Source organism: Ursus arctos, unplaced genomic scaffold (genome assembly GCF_023065955.2).
Source record: "Ursus arctos isolate Adak ecotype North America unplaced genomic scaffold, UrsArc2.0 scaffold_4, whole genome shotgun sequence".
NCBI lineage: Eukaryota > Metazoa > Chordata > Mammalia > Carnivora > Ursidae > Ursus > Ursus arctos.
In genome coordinates, this window is record NW_026623056.1 from 48,384,002 (window position 1) to 48,407,020 (window position 23,019).

The 23,019-nt window shown below is 39.6% G+C and overlaps 1 protein-coding gene across 2 annotated transcripts in view; it reads right to left on the reverse strand.

Annotated features, from left to right (window-relative positions):
* Positions 1–21,097, reverse strand: part of CEP97 (centrosomal protein 97) — a 27,152-nt gene extending 6,055 nt beyond the window's left edge. The window contains exons 1-10 of one of the 2 annotated variants that reach the window (XM_026492467.4): positions 20,975–21,097; positions 18,781–18,923; positions 18,025–18,183; positions 16,947–17,048; positions 15,017–15,130; positions 14,295–14,461; positions 7,604–7,768; positions 6,660–6,793; positions 4,040–4,814; positions 319–394 (exon numbers count right to left, since the gene is read on the reverse strand). In XM_026492467.4, coding sequence (XP_026348252.2) covers positions 319–394; positions 4,040–4,814; positions 6,660–6,793; positions 7,604–7,768; positions 14,295–14,461; positions 15,017–15,130; positions 16,947–17,048; positions 18,025–18,183; positions 18,781–18,923; positions 20,975–21,017 — 1,878 coding nt within the window. In that variant the 5' untranslated portion in view covers positions 21,018–21,097. The remainder of the gene's footprint in view (positions 1–318; positions 395–4,039; positions 4,815–6,659; positions 6,794–7,603; positions 7,769–14,294; positions 14,462–15,016; positions 15,131–16,946; positions 17,049–18,024; positions 18,184–18,780; positions 18,924–20,974) is intronic. The other variant, XM_044381673.3, reaches the window with a different exon arrangement.
* Positions 21,098–23,019: the final 1,922 nt, after the last annotated feature.

Consider the following 23,019-nt stretch of genomic DNA (forward strand, 5'->3'; position numbering starts at 1 on the left):
ATAGATGGCTACAGAGAACTTTTAATTATTTTCTACCTATTGGAAAGTTATGAAAACATCCCTCAATTTAGTCACTTTCCTTTATCTTTTTACAGTTCTTTATCTTTCTGGTCAAAATTATGAAAATATTTTTCTTTAGATTAAATAAAATGTAACAAAATTCACTGTCCTAATTCAGAGTCTGTGGCAAGGAACATAGACCACATCCTTAACTTTGAGCAAAAGTGCTCAATATACCTGACTACTCTATAACTATCTCAATAAATCTAGAATTTTTCTTGGTTCACAAATTATGTAACTCAGCAGGAATGGGTTTACCTGGTTCCAAAGGAATCTGACAGCCTCTTCTTGTACAAATTTTTTAATACGTTCTTCATCTCTTTCTTTTCTTAATCTACAAGAATTCAAAATCCATTAATGACACAAGGAAGATGCTTTGACTCGCGCCTATTGTTACAACTAATAGACACATGTACTGTAAAGAAATTAATAGTCTAATAACCATCCTTTCCACTTTTAGAATATCTAAGCTGAAACTTTAGGGGTTTTTTTTTTGTTTGTTTTTAAATATATAGCTGGAAAATAGCCTTTTTTTTTTTTAAGATTTTATTTATTTATTTGGCAGAGAGAGAGAGACAGCCAGTGAGAGAGGGAACACAAGCAAGGGGAGTGGGAGAGGAAGAAGCAGGCTCCTAGCAGAGGAGCCTGATGTGGGGCTCGATCCCAGAACGCCAGGATCACGCCCTGAGCTGAAGGCAGACGCTTAACGACTGCGCCACCCAGGTACTCCTGAAACTTTAGTTTTAACTATGACTCAATGTAGAAGCCAAATGGATGTGATTGAAATTCCGATTATATTGGTTCTACAAAGTACTGCCAATGATGAAAAATAAAATAAAATATTAAGTGGCTCTTTATTTGGCCTTTATTTCCCAGCCAAAAACACCAAAGGCACAGGAGCCACAGAAAGGAGTAGTTGCTCAAAGGTTACAAAACAGCAGAGCATTAGGATTCCAGCTTGACGCGCCATCTTCTAAGAGACTAGGACTAATCCCACCAAACTTCAGTCCCCATTTGCCCAGGTCCCTGATATATTCCTTGCTATCATCAAAGGACCTCCCATCCATCGCTTTCCCTTATTCATTAAAGTATTCATCTGGGCTCACCGCTGTCCTCTCCACACTTAGGCCTGTCACCAACCTAAGGCTCCCTTTAGTTTGTCCATTATCTTCCACAATGTCACCATTTTGTTTTACCTCTAACCCAATTCCCAACTTTCTCTAACCCCCCAAGCTCTTCTCCTGTGCCATTTGGGACTCCAGAATTGTAACTGGCAAACCTTCTTATCTTCTCAACCTCTTTTGTGAAATTTTCCTTGACCAAATCAGACCTACTGCTGATGACACTGTAGCCCTCTCACTGTAGCCACTGTAGTAGTGGAAGCTATTTTGGGATACCTGTCTGGCTCAGTTAGTAAAGCATGTGACTCTTGATCTCAGGGTAGTGAGTTTAAGCCCCACGTTGGGCATGGAGCCTACTGAAAAAAAAAAAAAAAGTGGAAGCTATTTTTTTCCTTCATACATCAGGGTCAGAAGATAGCTTCTACTGTCAACAAATCTTTTTGCCTTCCTCCTTTAAGAACTCCTGCCACCCTGTTAAATTGTTCCAAATTTTTTCAAGTACTAGCCTCCCAGAATCTGCCCGCAATCACTGAAATCTCAGCACTCTCTCCACGTCATTCCTATCATCATTTCTGGAGACCTCAGCATGCACATGGATGCTCTAACAGTAATCCACCCTACGACATTCATTCTCATAGTCTCACTCTAGACCCAGTCATTTCAACTACACCATTTTCAAAAATGATTTCAAGCACCCACACAAATCACTACCCCTATCCTCCCAGTTCACTTGCTCTTGCACGCCCCCTGCAACATTCTAGACAGCCAGTCTTCATCCAGACCTCCAAACTAACAATCCCCATCTCCTCCTGTCTCTCCTTTTCCTTCTTTAAATTCCAAGATCCACCATTATAATCATCCCCTCCCAAATATCTTCAGCTCCTTTGCCCTTCCCTCTCTCCCCTACCATATTCACCTGGGAAAAAAACCATTCCTGGTGGAACCAAATTAAGCATACCCAAATCAGAATAGAACAGCTGAAAGTTGCTGAAGAAACTCATACAACCTGACCTATTGTTTTGCATTTTAAGTTTTTCCTCATACTGTTTAATCATCTTCCATTTTCCTTTTAAGTTCACTTTTAAGATGAACACCTCACACCTCACATCTCTCTTAAACTTTCTACACACTCACCCCTCTCCTCATTTTCAAATGTTGACCATGTCTTCTCTATCATTGAAAAGGAGAAGCATTCATCAGACAGAACTTTGCTTCCTCCCCATCAAACCTACCACCTTACCTGCTTCTGCTCCTGCTCCTACCTCAGGCCACTCCCTCTCCTTGAGCATTGGATCCCTTCTTTCACCTTCTCAAGAATCTCAACCTTGCACTTCTCCTTTCTTTCCACTGCACCATCAGATTTTTCCTCTTTATTGTATCATTCTATCAACACAAAACATGCTCTATATCTCCCACCTTTAAAAAAGAATTTCCTTAACAACACTCACTCCTCACCTCTCATTCACTATTCAACCCATTCCAAACTGCTTGATTCCACTACACGCTGAACATGCTCTTAGGAAATTCACTGGGCAGGAAAGGGTTAACTCAGGAGGCTTGGGGTGTTCAAACCCCACACATTCCAAAGATGGGACTGGCTTTGACTGATGGGGAGATAATGTCCAAGCCCTTGGAATATCCTGCTTGATAAGAGTATCTGTGCATACATGGGGTCTGGGGCCAAACCAGATAGTTTATGCTAACAATGTACTTTCAGGTAAGTACCTGTTTTGTTCACCTGAAGCCCTGCTACACACACTGTATCAGTCTGACCTTGGGTAGGAGCTAAGGCCTAGGTAACTAAGGTCAGTTACACAAGCACTCAATGCCTATGAGACTGACACCCAAAAAAACCCCCCTGTAGCCAGGGCTTAAGTGAGCTTCCCTAGGTGGCAATACTTCATATGTGTTGTCGCACATCACTGCCAAGAGACTCAAGCCCTATCCATACAATTCCGCTGGAAGAAGACAACTAGGAACTTATGCCTGCTCTCCTGGACTCTGCCTTATGTACCTTTTTTCTTTGCTGACTTTAATTTGTATCCTTTCATTCGAATACACCATAGTCATGAACAGAATACCTTCCTGAGTTTTGTGAGTCCATTTAGCAAATCATCAAACCTGAGAATAGTCCCAAGGTCCCCCAGTACAGTCACCAATAACCTCCAGCTTCTAAATGAAATGTATAATCCTCTGTCCTCCCTACGGCACCTCTCCTCTCTCCTAAAACATCTCCCTATCAAAGCTGAGACACACACTCTCCCCATCTTCCCACCACACAGGCTGTCCCTTCCCGTCTCTTTTACTGCCTCCTCCCCTTCCACTGATAATATTAATTAATATTGCAATGCTAATACTCAAAATAAATTTATGAACTCCTAATTTTCCTGATTGGCAGTCAGTAAAACGTCAGCCACAGAAGTGAGGAATAATTCCTACCATTGCCCCAGAATTTTAGTCCCTTTTAAGTCCCCACTCCTTTCTTTAATTCTATGTCACCTACTGGGTTCCAGGTAGACTTTCTCATCTTCTCATTTCTATGCTTATTCAGTTTTTCTACATTTTCTGTAGCTTCCTATGTTTAAGTTTATAAATGTCTATAAAACAAGCAATTGCTCAACACGTATCGCTGTAGTGCATCAAGGTACCAATTGCCATGCTAGCACTGGAGACGCATACAGCAGTTCCTGCGCTCGAGATGCTTTCAGGATGTTACATGAGACAAGGAAACCAAGAGTGGCAACAGGGTATGAAGTGTCCTGACCACAACAGCAAGGGGTCAGTCTTCTGAATCAACTCTAAGACTCTGACACTCCCAAATCAACAGAACAGCACCTAAACAAGGACTTTTGACCTACCTCCTTATTTCATCAGTTAAGCAAACAATGTGCTCCTGCATTCTGCGCAGCCGAATTTCATGCCGCACATCTTTAGCTTGGGGATTGTAGTTCCTGGCATAAAAGCCCCGCCAATAGGCCTGAAGTTTGGTGGCTGCTTCATTCAATTTCTGCAGGGCGACTTTATCTTGTCCCAAAGCAAAAGATCGCTGGGTTAAAACCCCACAGGGAAGTTTCTCCAAAGCTGACTGAGACATGGTTCCTTCACTGTCTGGCTGTGTATGGAAGACATTGTGTCCAACTGACTCAGGAAAAGACATAAGACTCTGGGTGTCATCCTTCAAGACAGCACTAGTTATTGTTGGCTCCAGACAAGGTAATAGCCCATCTTTCTCATTTACCCCTGTACTGATGACACTTTCCTTCATTTGAACAGAATTCTCATTTGCAGTCCAAAAAGCCTTTTCCTCTTCCTTATTAAAGTCCTGGTTTTCCAGACCTTTCACAGATTCATCTGCAACAGCATCATCTTCTAGGCCCAAGTTAATGCCTTGTAGCCTCAGCTCAACTGTAGGTGATACTGGAGAGAGTCCTGATGCAACTGGCATAAAAGTAGACTCTGAAGAGAGAAGACTACAGTTTAACTTGTCCTCATCTGTCTGTATGTCTTCCAAGTGCAGGTCATTTCGAGAATATCTTGTAGTATGTACAGAGGCTGGAAAGTTATTCTTAACAGCATGTAACTGATCATCATTACTGTTAATCCCAACCCAAGAATTGACTTGGATGACGGGTTCTAGAAGAATCAACAAAGTATCATTGAGACCACTAAATATTTAAAAAGGCTTTTAGTTGTATCTTTGTAATGAAATCTAACCCCTGAAATATAGTAAAATGTGATAAAATGCTTTGGTGATTTCCTCCAATATGCCTAAAACATCAAATCAAAGACTTTTAAGAAAATGAATTCTTGCAATAATCATTAGAATAATCAAAGCATCAGGTCAATAATAGAAGGTAGCAACTCTCTGAATATTTTTTAAAAATTTGAAATAAAGCACAGTGAAGGAAACAATCAACAAAATGGAAAGGCAACCTATGGAATAGGAGAAGATATCTGCAAATGACATATCCGATAAAGTGTTAGTATCCAAAATATTTAAAGAATTGATACAACTCAACACCCAAAAAACTAACAATCCAATCAAAAATCAGAAGACATGAAGAGACATTTCCCCAAAGAAGATATACAAATGGCCAACAGACACATGAAAAGATGTTCAACATAACTCATCAGGAAAATGTAAATCAAAACTACAATGAGATATCACCTCACAACTGTCAGAATGGCTGAAACCAAAAACACAAGAAACAACAACTGATGGCAAGGATGTGGAGAAAAAGGAAACCTTGTGCACTGTTGCTGGGAATGCAAACTGGCGCAGCCATTGTGGAAAAGAGGAGATGGAGGTTCCTCAAAAAGTTAAAAATAGAATTACCATATGATGCAGTAATCGCACTACTGGGTATTTACCCAAAAAATACAAAAACACTAATTCAAAGGGATACATGCACCCCTCTGTTTACTGCAGCATTACTTACAATTGCCAAATTATGGAAGCAGCCCCACTGTCCATGGATAGATAAATGGATAAAGAAGATGTGAGGTATTTATACACACACCACACACACACACACACACACACACACACACACAATGGATTAATATTCAGCCATTATAAGGAATGAAATCTTGCCATTTGCAACAATATGGATGGATTTAGAGAGCATACAGCTAAGTGAAGTCAGTCAAAGAAAGACAAATACCATATACCACTCATACGGGGAATTTAAGAAACAAAACAGATGAGTAAAGGATAAAAGAGAAAGAGACAAACCAAGAAACAGACTCTTAACTATAGAGAACATACTGATGGTTACCGGAGGAGAGGTAGATGGAGGGATGGGTGAAATAGGAGATGGGATTAAGGAGGGCACTAATCAAGATGAGTACTGAGTAATGTGTGGAATTGTTTAATCACTATATTGTACACCCGAAACTAATATAACACTGTGTATTAACTATACCAGAATTAAAATAAAAACCTTTAAAAAATTACCAGCGACAAAAATAATAAAAAAAAATTAACACTAGCTGGAAGCAATCTCATTCCTGATCTCCTAAAGCACTTTTCTTTTGACTGCTGTGATTAAGTGACCCTTTACGCTTGGCTTTCTATGATGTGTGCATTTGCCTCACCTCTTTGATATTTTAATCACTTTTGTATCTCCCTAGCAGCTCAATAAATATTTTAATGAATAAAAAAAAAAAATTAACACTGGGCAACCCTCCTGGGTCCCTTCCCTCCTCTGGAGCTTTGTGCTTATCACTTCACTATCACTCAATAAACCTTGCTTTGCTGCCCACCAGATATATAAATAAATAAAAATTAAAATAAAAAGTAACACTTTAAAATACAGTAATTTTACATGTCTGTATATATACATACACAAAATATAAGATCTAAATATTCAGTTAACAAACCAAAAATTATGAAAATATGTACTTTTTTCTCCTTTATGGTACCCAACAGATGGAACAACTTAGAGAAAATGGTTCAGAGATCAGTTAATTTCATACCGCTTTCCTGGACTATGTGGCCATCTTGATCAGGGCTTGAATGCTCAGGTACAAGGGGTGCTCTTGTTTCAATAGAAGCAAGAGGAGCTAGCTCTTCACTTTGGCTTTGGTTCATCAACTGTCTCTGGTGAAACCTAAAAATCAATAACATCTGATGTGATTTAACACAAACCACAAAAAGAAAGTTTCCCTGCTTCTTACATAATACTGTCAAAAAGGTAGAAATTTACAAGTTTTCAAAGTAGGTATCTTTCATCACCACCAAATTACAAAGTCAAGTTTGAAAGCATTGGATAGAAAGGTTAAGAAACTTATTTTTAGGGGCGCCCGGGTGGCGCAGTCGTTAAGCGTCTGCCTTCGGCTCAGGGCGTGATCCCAGTGTTCTGGGATCGAGCCCCGCATCAGGCTCCCCCGCTGGGAGCCTGCTTCTTCCTCTCCCACTCCCCCTGCTTGTGTTCCCTCTCTCGCTGGCTGTCTCTCTCTGTGTCAAGTAAATAAATAAAATCTTTAAAAAAAAAAAAAAAAAAGAAACATTTTTAAATCACAATCACATAGACACCCTTATGGGCACACACATGCACGCTCACTCAAAGGCAGGATCTCTGATAAAAGAAGTGACTAGTACATGCTTCCAGCTTCACTTCTTAATGTTAATATTAAAGAACCCATATGAAACACCTACATTAAAAGGACAGATTTTTTTTTTTAAATCCCAGTCTCCATACTGCTCAGCTCTCCCCACCCAGGAAATGACGAACCATGCAGCTGCTGTAGAGCAAGCTTGACGGCGCTACATGGTTTGGTTCCCCTGCAGGACTGCTGCAGTGACAAGGGGCCCAGAAATGTGGGTCACAGCACTTGCCTCAGTCCTACTAACCATGCAGGAAAGACTCAGAAGTATTTTCACTTGTGAATGATCAGCTGCTACAAATAAAGGGTCTTACCTCTGTTTGCTCAGAATCTTCTCTAGTTTGGCATCCTCTGCAGTCTGAAGACCCAGTGTGGAAGTGAGAGGACAGACTGTAGCCAGATACTGCACAAGGTGGATGTGCTGGCCTGGCCGATATGCTCTCCCCTTGCCCTGACTGTAGAGCCATTCAGCCTTCAAACTGGAGTTGGAGACCAAACAGTAGAGGATATGACACCAGCACAGACAGGATACATTTTGAAGCAACAATGATCTTCCTTCTTAGCATCATTGGGTAACTTTCATAAATAAAATTCAGTTAAATTTTTTAAAAAATCTTTCCTTCTGATTCACTCCCTTTTCTCTTACAATGATTTAAACCTTTGTTCTTGCTTAGGGGCACTCCCACAGAGTTGCCCTCATGGTTCCAAATATCTTTAAATTATTTTCAAAGAAGCAATGAGTATTTCCTCTATTTACTATTAAACTAAAGTACCCAAATACATCAATTACATTTAAATCCATTAGTTCATAATGACAGTTAAAAAAAAAAGTGAATTGGTCACAGCTGGAGGATGCTAGTGAACCACCAACTCATTCTCTTTAAAAAACTGGTAAATAAAGGGTAAGAATTCAATATTATTAATTCTATTTTTCCTATACAAACTATACATGAGGGACCAAATAGTTACTTTACAGACGTATTCCAGCTAATAAAATGAATGAATTAAAATCTCACCATTTTGAAGCTCACAGTGAATGAATTAATGGTTTTAGGCATTGATCATTAATAGCTACTAATAACATGAAGGACAACTAAACACTGTGTCTCTTTGTGTGTGCGTGTCTGTGTGTGTGTCTTGACAGAACCTAAAAAGTAATCCTCTCCACTAGAAAGCCTAAATCTTAAAAAAAAATAAAAAATAAATAAAAATTTAAAAAGGGCAACCCTCTCAGGTCCCCTCCCTCCTCAGGAGCTTTGTACTATCACACTTTGCTATTGCTCTATAAATCTTGCTTTGAAAAGTAAATTAATTGATTAATTAATTAATTAAATAAAATAAAATGAAAAGCCTAAATCTGATGAAACCTCCACATCCTCCTACCAATTTACAGGAAATGTAAGAGAGAGGAGCATGTCAAAGGACACAGGAATATAATCAGCAAAATAAGCACAGTGGGAAACTCTACAGGACACATAATCTGATTTTTTTCAACAACCACCAAAAAAAGAGAAAAGAAAGCAAAGAAAATAAAAGAGAAGAAACCTACAGATTAAAGAGATTTAGGGGCGCCTGGGTGGCTCAATCAGCTGAGCGTCTGCCTTCGGCTCAGGTCGTGATCCCAGGGTTCTGGGATCGAGTCCCAGGCTGTCCTGGGATTGAGTCCCACATCGGGCTCCCTGCTCACATGGAGCCTGCTTCTCCCTCTACCTCTTCCTCTCTCTCTGTCTCTCATGAATAAATAAATAAAATCTTTTTTAAAAAAATTACTCACTTCAAAAAAAAAAAAAATGTAAAAGCACATGAGAGCCACCCAATACGCATGGCCAGCCCACAGAGCACTCAATAATAACAAATTAATGTTTTAAGTCACTAAGAAAGCAAGAAAGAAATTTAAAAGATGTATCAACCAAACACAATGGGGGCCTTATTTCGATCCTGTTTCCAAAAAAAACATTTAAAAACTGAATTTATGAGGATTATTAAAAATGCAAGCACTGAACTAATTACCTAATGTTACTAAGGAATTATGATTTTTTTTGAGATACGATAATAGTATTATAGGTATTTCATTAAGAACTTTTATCTTTTAGAGATAATATGCTGAAATAGTCACAGTTGAAATTACATGTACTTTGAGATTTGCTTGAAAATTATATAGGAGAACAGGGAGTGGATGAAGGTACAGATGACAAGTTTGGCCATGAGTTGTTAAACTGCTGAAGCTGGAGGACGGATTCATGGGAGGTCATTACACTACTGGTTTTTTTTGCATATATGCTTCAATTTTTTTTTTTTAGTCAACATGCCATTGCCTTAATTTCACCATTCTTAAATCTACCCCTCAACTTGAAGTTGAGGCTGGATCATTTTGGTATACTTTATTTTTATAGCATTAACTTGGCATTGCAATAGTTTGAAAATCACTTTCAATCCACAACCATTTACTTGGACCTTGATATTTAGATATCCACATCATACAAACTGTACAGTCCAAAATTGTCAAGCCACCAAAGTTCTATTATAGACTGAAAGGAAACTGGCCCTTTGAGAACTGGTTAAATCATGCAAAAGAGTCATGGTGTAAATAAAATAAAATGAGATCAGTCTTCCATGATTTGGCAGTATCACAAGAAAGGAAAAACTGTTTTTTAACAATGAGATATGAGGTACGCCTAGCTCATTAACTGAAGTCACAGAATCCCAACCTTAGTCTAAAGATAAAAATTTTATTCTACCTAATAAAAATAATTCGAAGTATTTCTTCTTCTTTTTTTTTTTTTTAAGATTTTATTTATTTATTCGACAGAGATAGAGACAGCCAGTGAGAGAGGGAACACAAGCAGGGGGAGTGGGAGAGGAAGAAGCAGGCTCATAGCGGAGGAGCCTGATGTGGGGCTCGATCCCATAACGCCGGGATCATGCCCTGAGCCGAAGGCAGGCGCTTAACCGCTGTGCCACCCAGGCGCCCCTCGAAGTATTTCTTCTATGAATGAGTCCATGTATTAAATAAAGATCAGGGCACCTGGGTGGCTCAGTTCAATTAAGCGTCCAACTCTTGATTTCGGCTCAGGGTCGTGGGATCAAGCCCTGCATGGGGCTCCCCACTGGGCATGGAGCTCCCCACTGGGCATGGAGCTCCCCACTGGGCATGGAGCCTGCTTAAGATTCTCTCTCTCTCCCTCTGCAACTTCCCCCACTTGTGCTCACTTGCTTTCTCGCTCTCTCAAAAAAATAATCATTCAGAACGTTCTTGATATCTGCTCTAAATTTCCATGAGTTGTCCTGACAAGCAAATGGCTTGCTGAAAAGCTGTTTCCAAAAAAGGTCCATAGTAGAGGATAATCACCAACTTTAACATTAGCCAGCAAGCAACATTTCCAAGTTATAGATGGTTTGTAGTTGGGAGGGAAAGAGAAGCGAAAGTAAGAGGAGAGAGAAACCGGCTCTGACTTGAATATTCCACAATTTTAAGTGTGTGAGGGAAATCACAAACTGCGGAGCATCAGCTACTGTAACATCTGATTCTCTGCTTCTGCTTCACATTCATCAATAAACATACCATTACACAAGTTTATTAATCCATAAAATATTCTCCTAGGTAAAAAAAAAAACTCCTTGCCCATTAAAACATCATTGACAATTCAAAGAAAAACAAAATTAAAATTCATTCAGCTCTAACATACTAATTTCAAATCAATGGAATATGATTCTTCTCTTGAAACTGAAGGAACAATTTATATAATGTAACAGAAGTAACAACTATTAAGAGAGAAAATTTAAAACAATCTGTTCTTGGGGCACCTGGGTGGCTGAATCAGTTAAGCAAATGACTCTTGATTTGGGTCAGGTCATGATCTCATGGTCATTAGATCGAGCCCCACGTTGGGCTCCATGCTCAGAGTGGAGTCTGCTTGAGATTCTCTCCCTCTCCTTCTGCCCCTCCCCTGTCCACACTCTCTCTCACTAAAATAAATAAATAAAACCTTTCAAAAAAAGTTTGAGTTTTAAAAAACAGAATAAAATAATCTGCTCTTTCTTGTTAAAAAAAAAAAAGGAGTATCAGATGAAATGATATCTGGTATTTGCTTTTAAAATACTCCAACAGGAACACCTGGGTGGCTCAGTCGGTTAAGCAACTGCCTTCAGCTCAGGTCCTTATCTGTGTCCTGGGATTGAGAACCATATAGGGCTCCCTGCTCAGTGGGGAGCCGCCTTCTCCCTCTCCCTCTGCCCCTCCCCTCTGCTCATGCTCTCTCTTGTGCTCTCTCTCAAATAAATAAAATCTTCAAAAAATTAAAATTAAAATTAAATACTCCAACAAAAAATGTGGGGATACATGAAACAAGATTGGCAAAGTTGGTAATTGTTGAAATGGCATTGTGGGTATTTAGGTGTTTATTATGGTACTCTCTCTACTTCTGTACATATTTTAAAAATCCTTTCAAAAAAGAAACATCTCCAAAGTTCTGCTCCCTAAATTCTAATTCCCGACTAAACAATGGAGGTGTAGCTTGGGACTAGGTCCTCTAAATAATCAAAAAGAGATGGAAACAAATTCGGCAAGAACTCCAAATACTGAGGTGCTACACAACGGTGCTGGTCTTTCCACAGGTGTGCCTCTCTCTGAGAAAGCACCAGCCACGGCACCACTGGGGTGGGTGACTGCTCAAATTACTCTTTCCAGTGACACACACACTCAAGATCTGGCTACCTGAAGTCATCAAAACACCCAGAATACTTTTCATGGTGCCTGGGTGGCTCAGTCATAATGAAGAAAATGTTTAATCTGGATGTTTCCTGCAAATAACAGGCTGGGTAGATACAAAAACTGTAAATCCCTTCCTGTCTTTCAGGGTAATTCCCAAGTTTAACCAGGAAAATGTTTTGAACACTGCTCAGGCATTGAATTTTAACACAAGAGCTCTCCCTTAGAATACTTGCAGAGTTGTTTTAAAACACAGAAGCACTGTGTAGGCTACAGAGTTGTCTCAGACATCAACTGCAGCAGCATTTTTCTCTACTATGGCATCAACGACAATCTAGGTTCCTTAGTCTGAATGTAACTATTCACTCATTCTTCCATGGACTGACATTTGGATTGTTTCCCAAATGTACCAAATAGCTCCAAAATGTTTGCAGCTATTGTTAAGTACAAGCGACCATGAACACGCTTGTACATGTCTTCTGGTAGACATAAGCACCTAGTTCTGTAGGGTATATACCAGAAGTCAAATTGCTGGGTCATAGGGTATTTGCATGTTTAGCTTCACTAAATATGCCAGTTTTTCAAAGTAGTTGCACCACTTACACTTCTAGAACAGTGTATATGAGTTCTAATTGCTCCACACACTCATCAACAGTTAGTATTGTCTGTCCTTTTCATTTTAGCTACTCTGGCAAAAGTTGGCTGAAAACTCCATAGCAACCAGGAAAAAAATAATCTTTCAGAGTTATCAAAAAGTCAGTACAGTGATTATTTATGGTGGGGAGGGGAGTTCTGATGGGAGCAAAGTAAAGGAAGTCTCCAGAGTGCTGGTTATGTTCTTATACTCCGTGGTGATTACGTATGTATTTTTAAATATTTTTCTAACTATATCTGAATTATGTGCTACCTTGCAAGCTTTCATAAATGTGAAGGGAAACAAAGATACAGACGTAGTGAAGAGAAGGGCTATATGCACCCCAATGTTCATAGCAGCATTGTCCACAATAGCGAAACTGTGGAAGGAGCCGAGATGCCCTTCAGGAGATGAATGGATAAAGAAGATGTGGTCCATATATACAATGGAATATTACTCAGCCATCAGAAAGAACGATTACCCAACATTTGCAGCATCATGGACGGGACTGGAGGAGATTATGCTAAGTAAAATAAGTCAAGCAGAGAAAGACAATTATCATGGTTTCATTCATTTATGGAACATAAGGAATAGCAGGGAGATTGGCAGGAGAAGGAAGGGAAGAATGAAGGGGGTTAAACAGAAGGGGGAATGAACCACGAGATACTGTGGACTCTGGGAAAAAAACTGAGGGTTTCAGAGGGGATGGGGGTGGGGGATTGGGCTAGGCCAGTGAGGGGTATTAAGGAGGGCACGTATTGCATGGAGCACTGGGTGTTATACGCAAACAATGAATAATGGAACACTACATCAAAAACTAATGTGGTACTGTATGGTGACTAACATAGTAAAATTTTTTTTTAAAATGTGGGGGGAAAAAAGAAACTTGCTATTGTACTATTCTCCCACCTCTTCCTTCCTCCCATACTTATTTAGTGTAGGATAACCCTACAGAGAGAAAGACCACCCCAAGTGAAAGCCCACACTTCCCTACCTCCTGAAGTCTCTGAAATTAGAGAAAGTTTAAAAAACATTCAAATTCACCTTAAAGTCATTTGGATTAAAACAATTTCCAGTCTGCAGAAACATAGCCTTTGCATTATTATTCATCTATTCAACAGATATATTCTGCTGTTTATTTTTTAAAGTAAGCTCTGTGTCCAACATGGGGCTCGAACCCACAACCCTGAGATTATGACCTGATCCAAAACCAAGAGTCAGATGCTTAACCAACTGAGCAACTGAGGCACCCTGGGTCCTAGTACTAATACTGCCCTTACATATAAGATGGATTAGAAGCTTTTGTGGGATTGACCTGAGACTCTATACACCATCCATGACATGATTTCTATAGAAAATGCTCAAACCCCTGCAAATAACTGATTAACAAAAGAACGTTTAGAAATCAAATTGTTGTATGTTGGGCATTAAGTTAAACTCACTAGCCCCAACCTCTTAGATGGATATTTATTTCTTATCCTTTCTTAGAAAGGATAGAAAATCCTAAATGACCACCATATAGTTTGCTATATGATTGCATTAATGATCTTAATTTCTAAATGCACATTTTAAGAAATATTCAGTTTATTAATCTGTGGTAAGCTAGAAATGGTCTTTTCAGTAACTTCTATGATAAATGTGACATTAAAGAGGTCATATTCACCTTTCCTTCTGAGAAATCACATATCCATCTAGGACTCTGAGGTTTAAGCACCAGCTGACGATGTATGGCCGATAGTCAAACCCTGGAATGGACGGTGTTGCCATCACACAAGGATTATTCATGATGGACAACTGTTCCAATTCAGTTAAGGATGCCAAAAAAGAGATCTGGAACAAAGGATATCTTTGTTGAATGAAATGGACTATTTAGTATCAAGCACAGGGCTTCCTTTGAGTACACATCTTTGGCAGTTTGAGACTGTAACAATTTCCCTCTTATTCTGAAAAGCAACAAGTAACACTCTTACATTATCCACTGACTTCCAAAATTCCATCAATATGGCCATCTGTCCTTGCTGCACAAAATACCTTACGAAGTATCAGCACTGTTTCTGAACAGAGAAAATCCTATCTTGAAAACATAATATCAGCCAGAGAAAGGTGCACAGTGTCCCTTCTTGATCCCTTTAATGTAAATATACCTCTATCACAAATCAGTTCCAAATGGAATGACAGTTGCAGCATTACAAGCACCCCTTAATGACCCACTGACATTAAGAAAAAGTAGAAAGAAAAGTAATGATCATCTTGAGTCAAGTGTTTCATCTTTTTGGCAGTGTCTTCCAAGATGCTCACAGTTTACAACTGAGCTCCTAACTTTCTCCCGTGTCTCTTCTGTACTCTGCAGCTTTCTGGATCCCACAGTATACCCTCAAATTTTACCTCATTTAAGTCCCGAATTTCATTTTCTGCCAAGGAGAGTATAGCAAGACTTCTGGGTAGATAAGCAGGTGCCATTCTAAGAGAGGTGATGATGTTTCCATGTAAAAGCAGGGTCTTGAAAGTAAAAACAGGATGAATTACAAATGAAAAGATTATGATTTATCTACTTTGACAAAACCAAAATGGTGCATATAAAAATAAAGGGATCTATTTTATTATACTTCTCATCACTTACAAAGCCAAGACTATTAATGCTACAAGGGTCCTAGGTGGTCTTCTGGTCCAACTCTCTCTTCTCATGTCCACATTCTAAGCTCAAGAAAGTTTAAAGATTTGTCCAAGAACACACGCTTGGTGAAGTAACTAGCATTTTTTGAGATTTAAATTATTAAAACTTGAGCAATTTCCAACATATTGTTCATTTCCTTTTCATCAAAATAGGGGTGCTTGCCTGGCTCAGTCAATGCAGCATGTGACTCTTGATCTCAGGGTTGTGAATTCTAGTCCCATGTTGGGTGGAGATTACTTAAAAATAAAATCTTAAAAAAAAAAAAAATCAAGGGGCGCCTGAGCAGCTCAATTGGTTAAGTGTTTGACTCTTGATTTTGGCTCAGGTCATGATTTCAGGGTCATGAGATCAAGCCCTGTGACCGGCTCTGTGATGGGTGTGGAGCCTGATTAAGAGTCTCTCTCTCCCTCTTCCTCTACCCCTCCCCATGCTCTCTTTCGCTCTTAAAAAAAAAAAAAAAAAAAAAAGCAATCAATCAAAATGAAGGGTGAGGAAAGAGAAAGAAAACATTCATATATAGGGGTGCCTGGGTGGCTCAGCCAGTGAAGCATCTGCCTTCAGCTCAGGTCATGATCCCAGGGTCCTGGAATCAAGCGCCACATCAGGCTCCATGCTCAGTGGGGAGCCTGCTTCTCCCTCTCCCTCTGCCTGCTGCTCCCCCTGCTTTTGCACTCTCTCTCTGTCAAAAAAATTTTAAAAATCTAAAAAAAAAAAAAAAAACCCAACAACAATCACATATAAAGCAAATTTTCCAAAAGCAAAGAGGTAACCCACAACCTGTAATTTACAACTGTATTCTCTTGAAAACTACTTAAGGAAGGAACAATGTGCTACTTGCAAATGAAGCTGACTCAAATTAAGTCAACAACAATGACGAATAACTGAAGGCTTTGAATACCCAGGATTCTGATAAAATAATCATTCCAGAAAAAAAAATCCTTAGTTCATCTGTTCTCAGTATCTGGACACATCAGATTGTTTAGAATAACTGTTGCTAAAGATGATTTATGCTAAATATGAGGGGCAAGTTGAGCTAATAATACTGCTTCTAAGGTTTAATGAGTTTATCTGATGCTAATAATATTCAATGATGCAAAACTATGGAAAACGCCTACATGTTTTTGAAGCTGTAATTGCAACTGTTACTTACCTGATCGCATGATCAATTCCCCTCCATAAAAAGTGCTATACGCTACAGGTTTACTTTTTAAATTCAAGTTACTTTTGATAATTTAGTAATACCTATTACTCAAAAAGAGCAATCCCAAGTGTCAAAAAAAATGACTCAAATTCAGGAATGTATACTCTCAACCTTACCAACACGTTACATATTATCTAGCTAAAGCTGCTAGTGTTGGCTGATTAGGCATAAAGGGGATTTCATTATGTTCATAGAATGACAAATAAGAATTAACCTTAACTAAAGTGACCAATTTTAGTTAAAATAAATCAAGTATAGAAACTAACAACAAAGAGTTGCATACTTAATTTCTGGTGCTCTAACTGAATTTTTATCATAATGTACACAATCTGTTCTTCATAGGGAGTAGGCTGATTGTAAGCCACTCAGATCACTTTCTTTTGGTATATTAGTATAAAATTTCAGAAATGACATGAAAATGTCAGAAATGATACACTTACCTTCAGTGATACCAGTTTAGATAGATCACCTATCTGGGGTATGTTATTGTCTGATAAATCAAGGTGCTGTAGAGCTGCGCAGCTACTGATTTGTTCCATGGCCTACCACGAGAAAAGCATCACACTAGTTCATGTACACAAAATCAAAAACTGAAATTCTTCCCTAGTTCCTCATAGCTGATTCTCTTGCCTCCTCTGTTTATTACCGGAAGCAGAGGAGCAGAGTTTAGCAAGAGAAAGAGGAAGTAGTAATAAAAGAATTTGGTAAATTGTTATATACCAAGCTTCTACCTTCATTATCCCTCTGAGAGGAGAGGATCATATTATCCCAGATATTTATAGCTTGAAAAAACCTTAGTGATAACACATGACAGTTGGTATAGTATAGAGTTTACAAGTTAAGAGTGGAGTCAAACTGCCTGGATTCAAATCCTGGCTCTGCAACTTCCTGGCTATGTGACCTTAAGCAAGTTATTTACTTCTCTGTACTTCAGTGTCTCAATTATGTAATAGACATAATGACTATACCTACTTCATAGGCTGTCATGACACTGAATGAGTTAATACAGTTAAGGTGCCTAGAATAGTACCTAGCATAAGTTAACTGATTAATAAATGAACAATTAATATCATTTAATTGGGTCCCCTCATCTAACATATCAAAAAATAAGACATGGAGATATTTATTACACAAAAATATAGAGCTACTAAGTAATGGAAGCAGGACTAGAATCCAGATCTCTTGACTTTTAAGACACTATATTCTCCACTATACCACTAACCATTTACTTATAACTTAATTCAGCATGCTATAGTACCCCTACATTTCATTCTGTTTGACAACTTTTCTGAGTATAATATAGATTTTTTTTCAAATTTTAAAGAATATCATACTGCATATGTGCTTCAAAATAAATCTTTTTTCAGTTTATGTTAACTAAAATTATCCCTGGGAAGTGGGAGTAGATACTTTCACTTTTTATTCTATTTATTTCTATACTGCTTGAATTTTTTTTTACAGTGAATACTTTTATAAATTAAAAAAAGAAAACGCTACTAAAAAAAAGAAACAATTCACCTTGAGATTATTTCCTGCCAAATTCAGCCATTCCAAATGAACTAGATCCTTCAGCCCTTCCACATAGCCAATGCTATTATGAGGCAAATTTAACACCCGGAGTTGGGTCAGTTTGGCCACACCCATCATTCGCACCAGCCGATTATTAGCCACTGACAACTGTGGAAAGAAAACATATCATTACTCTTAGAAATAAAATATGCATATTATTTTCACATGAGGGTGGTTAAAAAGATTTGTTTATATAGCCAAACATTCCCAAATATACAAACGCAATTTGAATTTCTCACATATTTTGTCTAAATACTCTATGGTGTAACTGTTTGTTGTTGTTGTTGTTCCTAAGCAATGGAAAATATACATAAAGCTCAGCAATCAGACCCTCTCCAACTGTTCAACAGAAAATATTTTTAACAGAGCAACTACTTGAGAAAAGTGCCAGATATTTAAGAGGAGCCCAATAAACATCTGACAGAATGAATGAATGAACTCTACCTCCATCATGATGTAAAAGGCTATCTTAACAACATAATGCTTTGCCAACATAAAATGCTGTTTTTTTAACAAATGCTTCTTTTTCTAGTCTATTTTAAATGTAGCATGTATATGTTCATCTTCAAGGAAAATTGTCATGTAAAAATTTAAGGTAACACTGCTTTCTAGGCCTGCAGAGTTACTTTTTGTTAGGTTATTTTATTGTTTTGTAGAATAACAAAGTGTTCATATATAACTGTTTCCCCAGATGGCAATACCTACCTGTATTAATCGTCGGCATTTCTCAAGATTTTCCAATTTAATAATCTGATTTTTATCCAGAATCAAAGTATGAATATCAGCTTCACAGGGTAAGTTTGGACTTAACTTCTGTAGCCCCTGTCCTGACCAGTTGACCACTGATCCTTGAAAATAGAAGAGAAATTGTTAGAAAACACAAATACAATAGCTAAACATAGGAATGGAATTATATTCATAAAATCTCTATTATTTAGAATTAGAAAACACTAGAGAATAAATATCAAGATTTAAAAACCAATGCAATCGAGTTCTAAATGACCACAGATTGAAATTGTTCACTTTCCCTCAGAAATATCAAATTACACCTAGAAATTTGTGATATTCTGCTCAACTTTTTATGATATAATACTTTGGAATTCTTCAGATTTAAATATGAACTATTGGGGGCCTGGGTGGTTCAGTCGGTTAAAGCATCAACTCTTGATTCTGGCTCAGGTCATAATCTCAGGGTCGTGGGATGGAGCCCCCAGTCAGCTCCACCCTTAAGATTCTCTCTCTCCCTCTCCCTTTGCACCTCCCCCCAACCCCCTCCCATAGCCAGCACAGGCTCTCACTCTCTCTCAATAAATAAACAAGTAAATAAGAACCATCACTTCCATATTTGGTGGCTAAGTAATGATTGTATTTTTTAAATGGAACTAATCTTTTGATAGAGATCAACCGGCTTACAACCTAACTACCAGTATATCTTCAAGGGCCCAAACTACTTTTAAAATCAATGTATAGTTCTGTTAATTTACCTACAAAACGGGAACGATACACCTAATTAATTAAATTGAGGTGGGATGAAAGCAGAAACCATATGAACAAAACTTGGCCCCACTCCTGGCATACAGCAGTCAATAAAGTAATTTAGTTTCCCAGACGTTCAAATCCTGGCTCCCCAATTAACCACTGTGGTATCTTGGTCAAGTTATTGATCTCTTTGGGGCTCACTTTTCCACTCTATAAAATGCGGGGGATAACAGTATCTGCCTTTTAATGTTGTTCTACAGAGAAAATGAGATCATGTAAAAAAAAAAAAAAAAAAGCACGCAGAACATCGTCTGGCGCATAAAAAAAAAAAGGCTCTGTAAACGCTTACTGCTATTATCGTCAGTAAGTTCCCTTGGTGGGCTGAGGAGGTGGAGTTTAAGAGAAGCAGATATCAAAAAGGGGTGGGGCCACAGAAACTGCCAATTTCAAATTCATACCCAGATTGAGATTACCGTGGGAAATAATTATGCGAGACTGCTCTCCTGAAAGGTTTCAACGTTTTTTCACTGTCCAATGGATTCCAGCATTTGGGGGTGTTTGGTGAAAACTGTGTATTGCCCAAGGAAAACGTGGTCTTTGTACACAATTCCACGGTGTCGACAGACCTCTTAGAACCATCGGTGCCCCTCACCCCCGCCAAGAAGTCACGGCCCCAGACAATAACCCCCTGGTCTAAACTGTGGAGAAAGGCCTCAACCCTCAGCCTGGCCCCTGACCCAGAAGGCTGCTGCGGAGCCTCGGAGCTGTAACCAAAACAAAGGGAGCTCGGCTCATGCCTGGCGAATGCCGGCCACAGAAGCACCCACACCCTGCGCTCCGTTGGGTAGCGACCAAGCCCGATCCCAGGACCTGGTCTGCAGAACAAGGGGTGAATATCTGTGGGCTCTCGGTCGCCGTGAATTTTATCACGGCCACCGAACACTTCCAAAAAAAGGGTTTAACGTCGGTCTAGGGAGCTATGTTTGAAAGAGGTTTTCCAGAACGTGACAGGAACCGAGAAGATAAGGGAGACGCGTAAAGCCAAAGAGGGGGATCCGGCAATTTTCACTTGGGCGTTCAGAATTCAAAGTAAAAAAAACCAAGAAAGGTCACCGCAGTCCGAAACCCACCACCCAGGCAGCCTCAGAAGCGCGGGAGCCAAAGCGCCCGGCCGCGCGAAGGACCCTGGGGATGTAGTCCCCAGTTCGGCCCTCTCCGCAAAGCCGCAGACCTAGGCAGCACCCGGGAACTACAACTCCCAGAGGGCAGTGCGGCTCCGCGACGCCCACAGCCCCACATCAAAAAGAATTGGTACAGAACTGCACCCCTAAACCCAGGCTTCTTCCCACCACCAGGTAACTATTTAATTTAGTTCCATGGAGTAAACTTTGTGACTCAGGGGTTGGAGAGGTCGCCTTACCTTCTCCAGGAGTCAAAGCCGCGTCGACGCGCGCCACCGCCATACTTCCCGCTTGCTAATGATATCAAGCAACCGTCCTCCAGCTGCTCGGTGGAGTTTGGAGTCAGGAGGAGGAAGCCGGAAACTACAGCTCCCAGGATGCACGGCAACCAGACGACCCAATTGGCTGCCTGCGTCTAATGATGTAAAACTCGGGTTAGAATCTGAGCCGCAGTGTGTTTAGGAACCCTGGTGAACTCCCTGATCTGACAGATAAGCAAACTACTGTTAAATGATCTTTTCGCCGCCTTTTCTAGGTGTCTGTGAAATTTGACACTTTTACCATCGAGACAATTATAAGGCAGCTATTTAATGCGGATCGAATTTGAGCGCTCACTGCTAAATCTCTTCTGAGTAAGTTGAAAGTTTTCTACTCTGCTATAGGAACGATTTGGGCAATCTTGTTGAGATAGCCAAAATGGATACATTTCACTTGAAAACGAAAAGCATTCTCGGACAGAAGGTTTTATATGGTATTTTTAAGTGGTTCTTGAATATTTAACAGAACTTTTAGACCTGAGTGTATATCTAATAAGTATGAACCTAGAATTTTTGCAAGGAATATACAAAAGAATTTTACAGTGTAGTCTCCAAACTCAAGAAATACACTGCCTACCTAACTCGATGCCTACCTGACTCGAGGGGAGTAGGCTAACACTTTTGCTATAATTACTACCTGCTAACTAGTATGATTGTAACTATTAACACAAGATCTCAGCGAATGGAGAAAGAAATGGAAACAATAATCTTCAAAGACTTGAAGGAAGTGAAACTGAGCTAGGGCTTAGAAGATGGGTACTCTAAACAGTTCAGAAGTAGATGAAAAGACATTAGCATAGGCTGCAGGTGGGGTCAGGTGGTAATGAAGCTGTTCTCACAGGAAGTGAGAGACTAACCAGGACAGAATGTACAAAGGGAACTTCTAATCCCTATTACACATGCCTCCATTCCCTCTTGCAACCTTTACTCGGAACTCCCCTCTTTCTGAAACAGCAATGTACAAAATCTCTGACAGTTTGTGTTTGGGAAAATCCATTAACTCCCACTTTTAGATTTCCAGGCCCTTGATCCTGTGAACTTTCCCTCCTTCCTAGGTTCTCTTCTGATCTCTGTGACTACACCACCCCTTAGTTCTTTTTTTAAAAAATTCAAGTGTTTATTTAAATTCCAATTAGTTAACATATATGGTAAAATGAGTTTCAGGTGTAGGCACACCTGGATGGCTCAGTCAGTTAAGGGACTTTTTTTTTCTTCTTAAGATTTTATTTATTTGACAGAGAGACACAGTGAGAGAGGGAACACAAGCAGGGGGAATGGGAGAGGGAGAAGCAGGCTTCCCGCTGAGCAGTGAGCCCAACGTGGGGCTCAATTCCCGAACCCTGGGATCATGACCCAAGCTGAAGCCAGACACAACGACTGAGCCACCCAGGCACCCAGTTGAGGGACTGTTGATTTTGGTTCAGGTCATGATCTTGGGGTTGTGGGATCATGGAATCCAGCCTCGCGTTCTCTCTTTCCCTCTGCTCCTCCTTCCTGCTCTCACTCTCTCTCTAATAAATAAATCTTTAAAAAACTGAGTTTCAGGGGCACCTGGGTGGCTCAGTCGGTTAAGCGTCTGCCTTCGGCTCAGGTGGTGATCCCGGGTCATGGGATCGAGTCCCACAGGGAGCCTGCTTCTCCCTCTGCCTGCTGCTCCCCCTGCTTGTGCTCTCTTTCTGAGAAATAAACAAAATCTTTAAAAGAATAAAATAAAAAATAAATTAAAAACTGAGTTTCAGAATTTAGTGATTCATCACTTACATATAACACCCCGTGCTCATCACAAGTGCCCACCTTAATACCCATCACCTATTTAACCCATCCCCCTGCCCACCTCCCTCCATCAAGCCTCAGTTTGTTCTCTATAGTTAACAGTCTCTTATGATTTGCCTCCCTTTTTTTCCCTTCCCCTATGTTCATGTTTTGTTTCTTAAATTCCACGTGAGTGAAATCATATGGTATTTGTC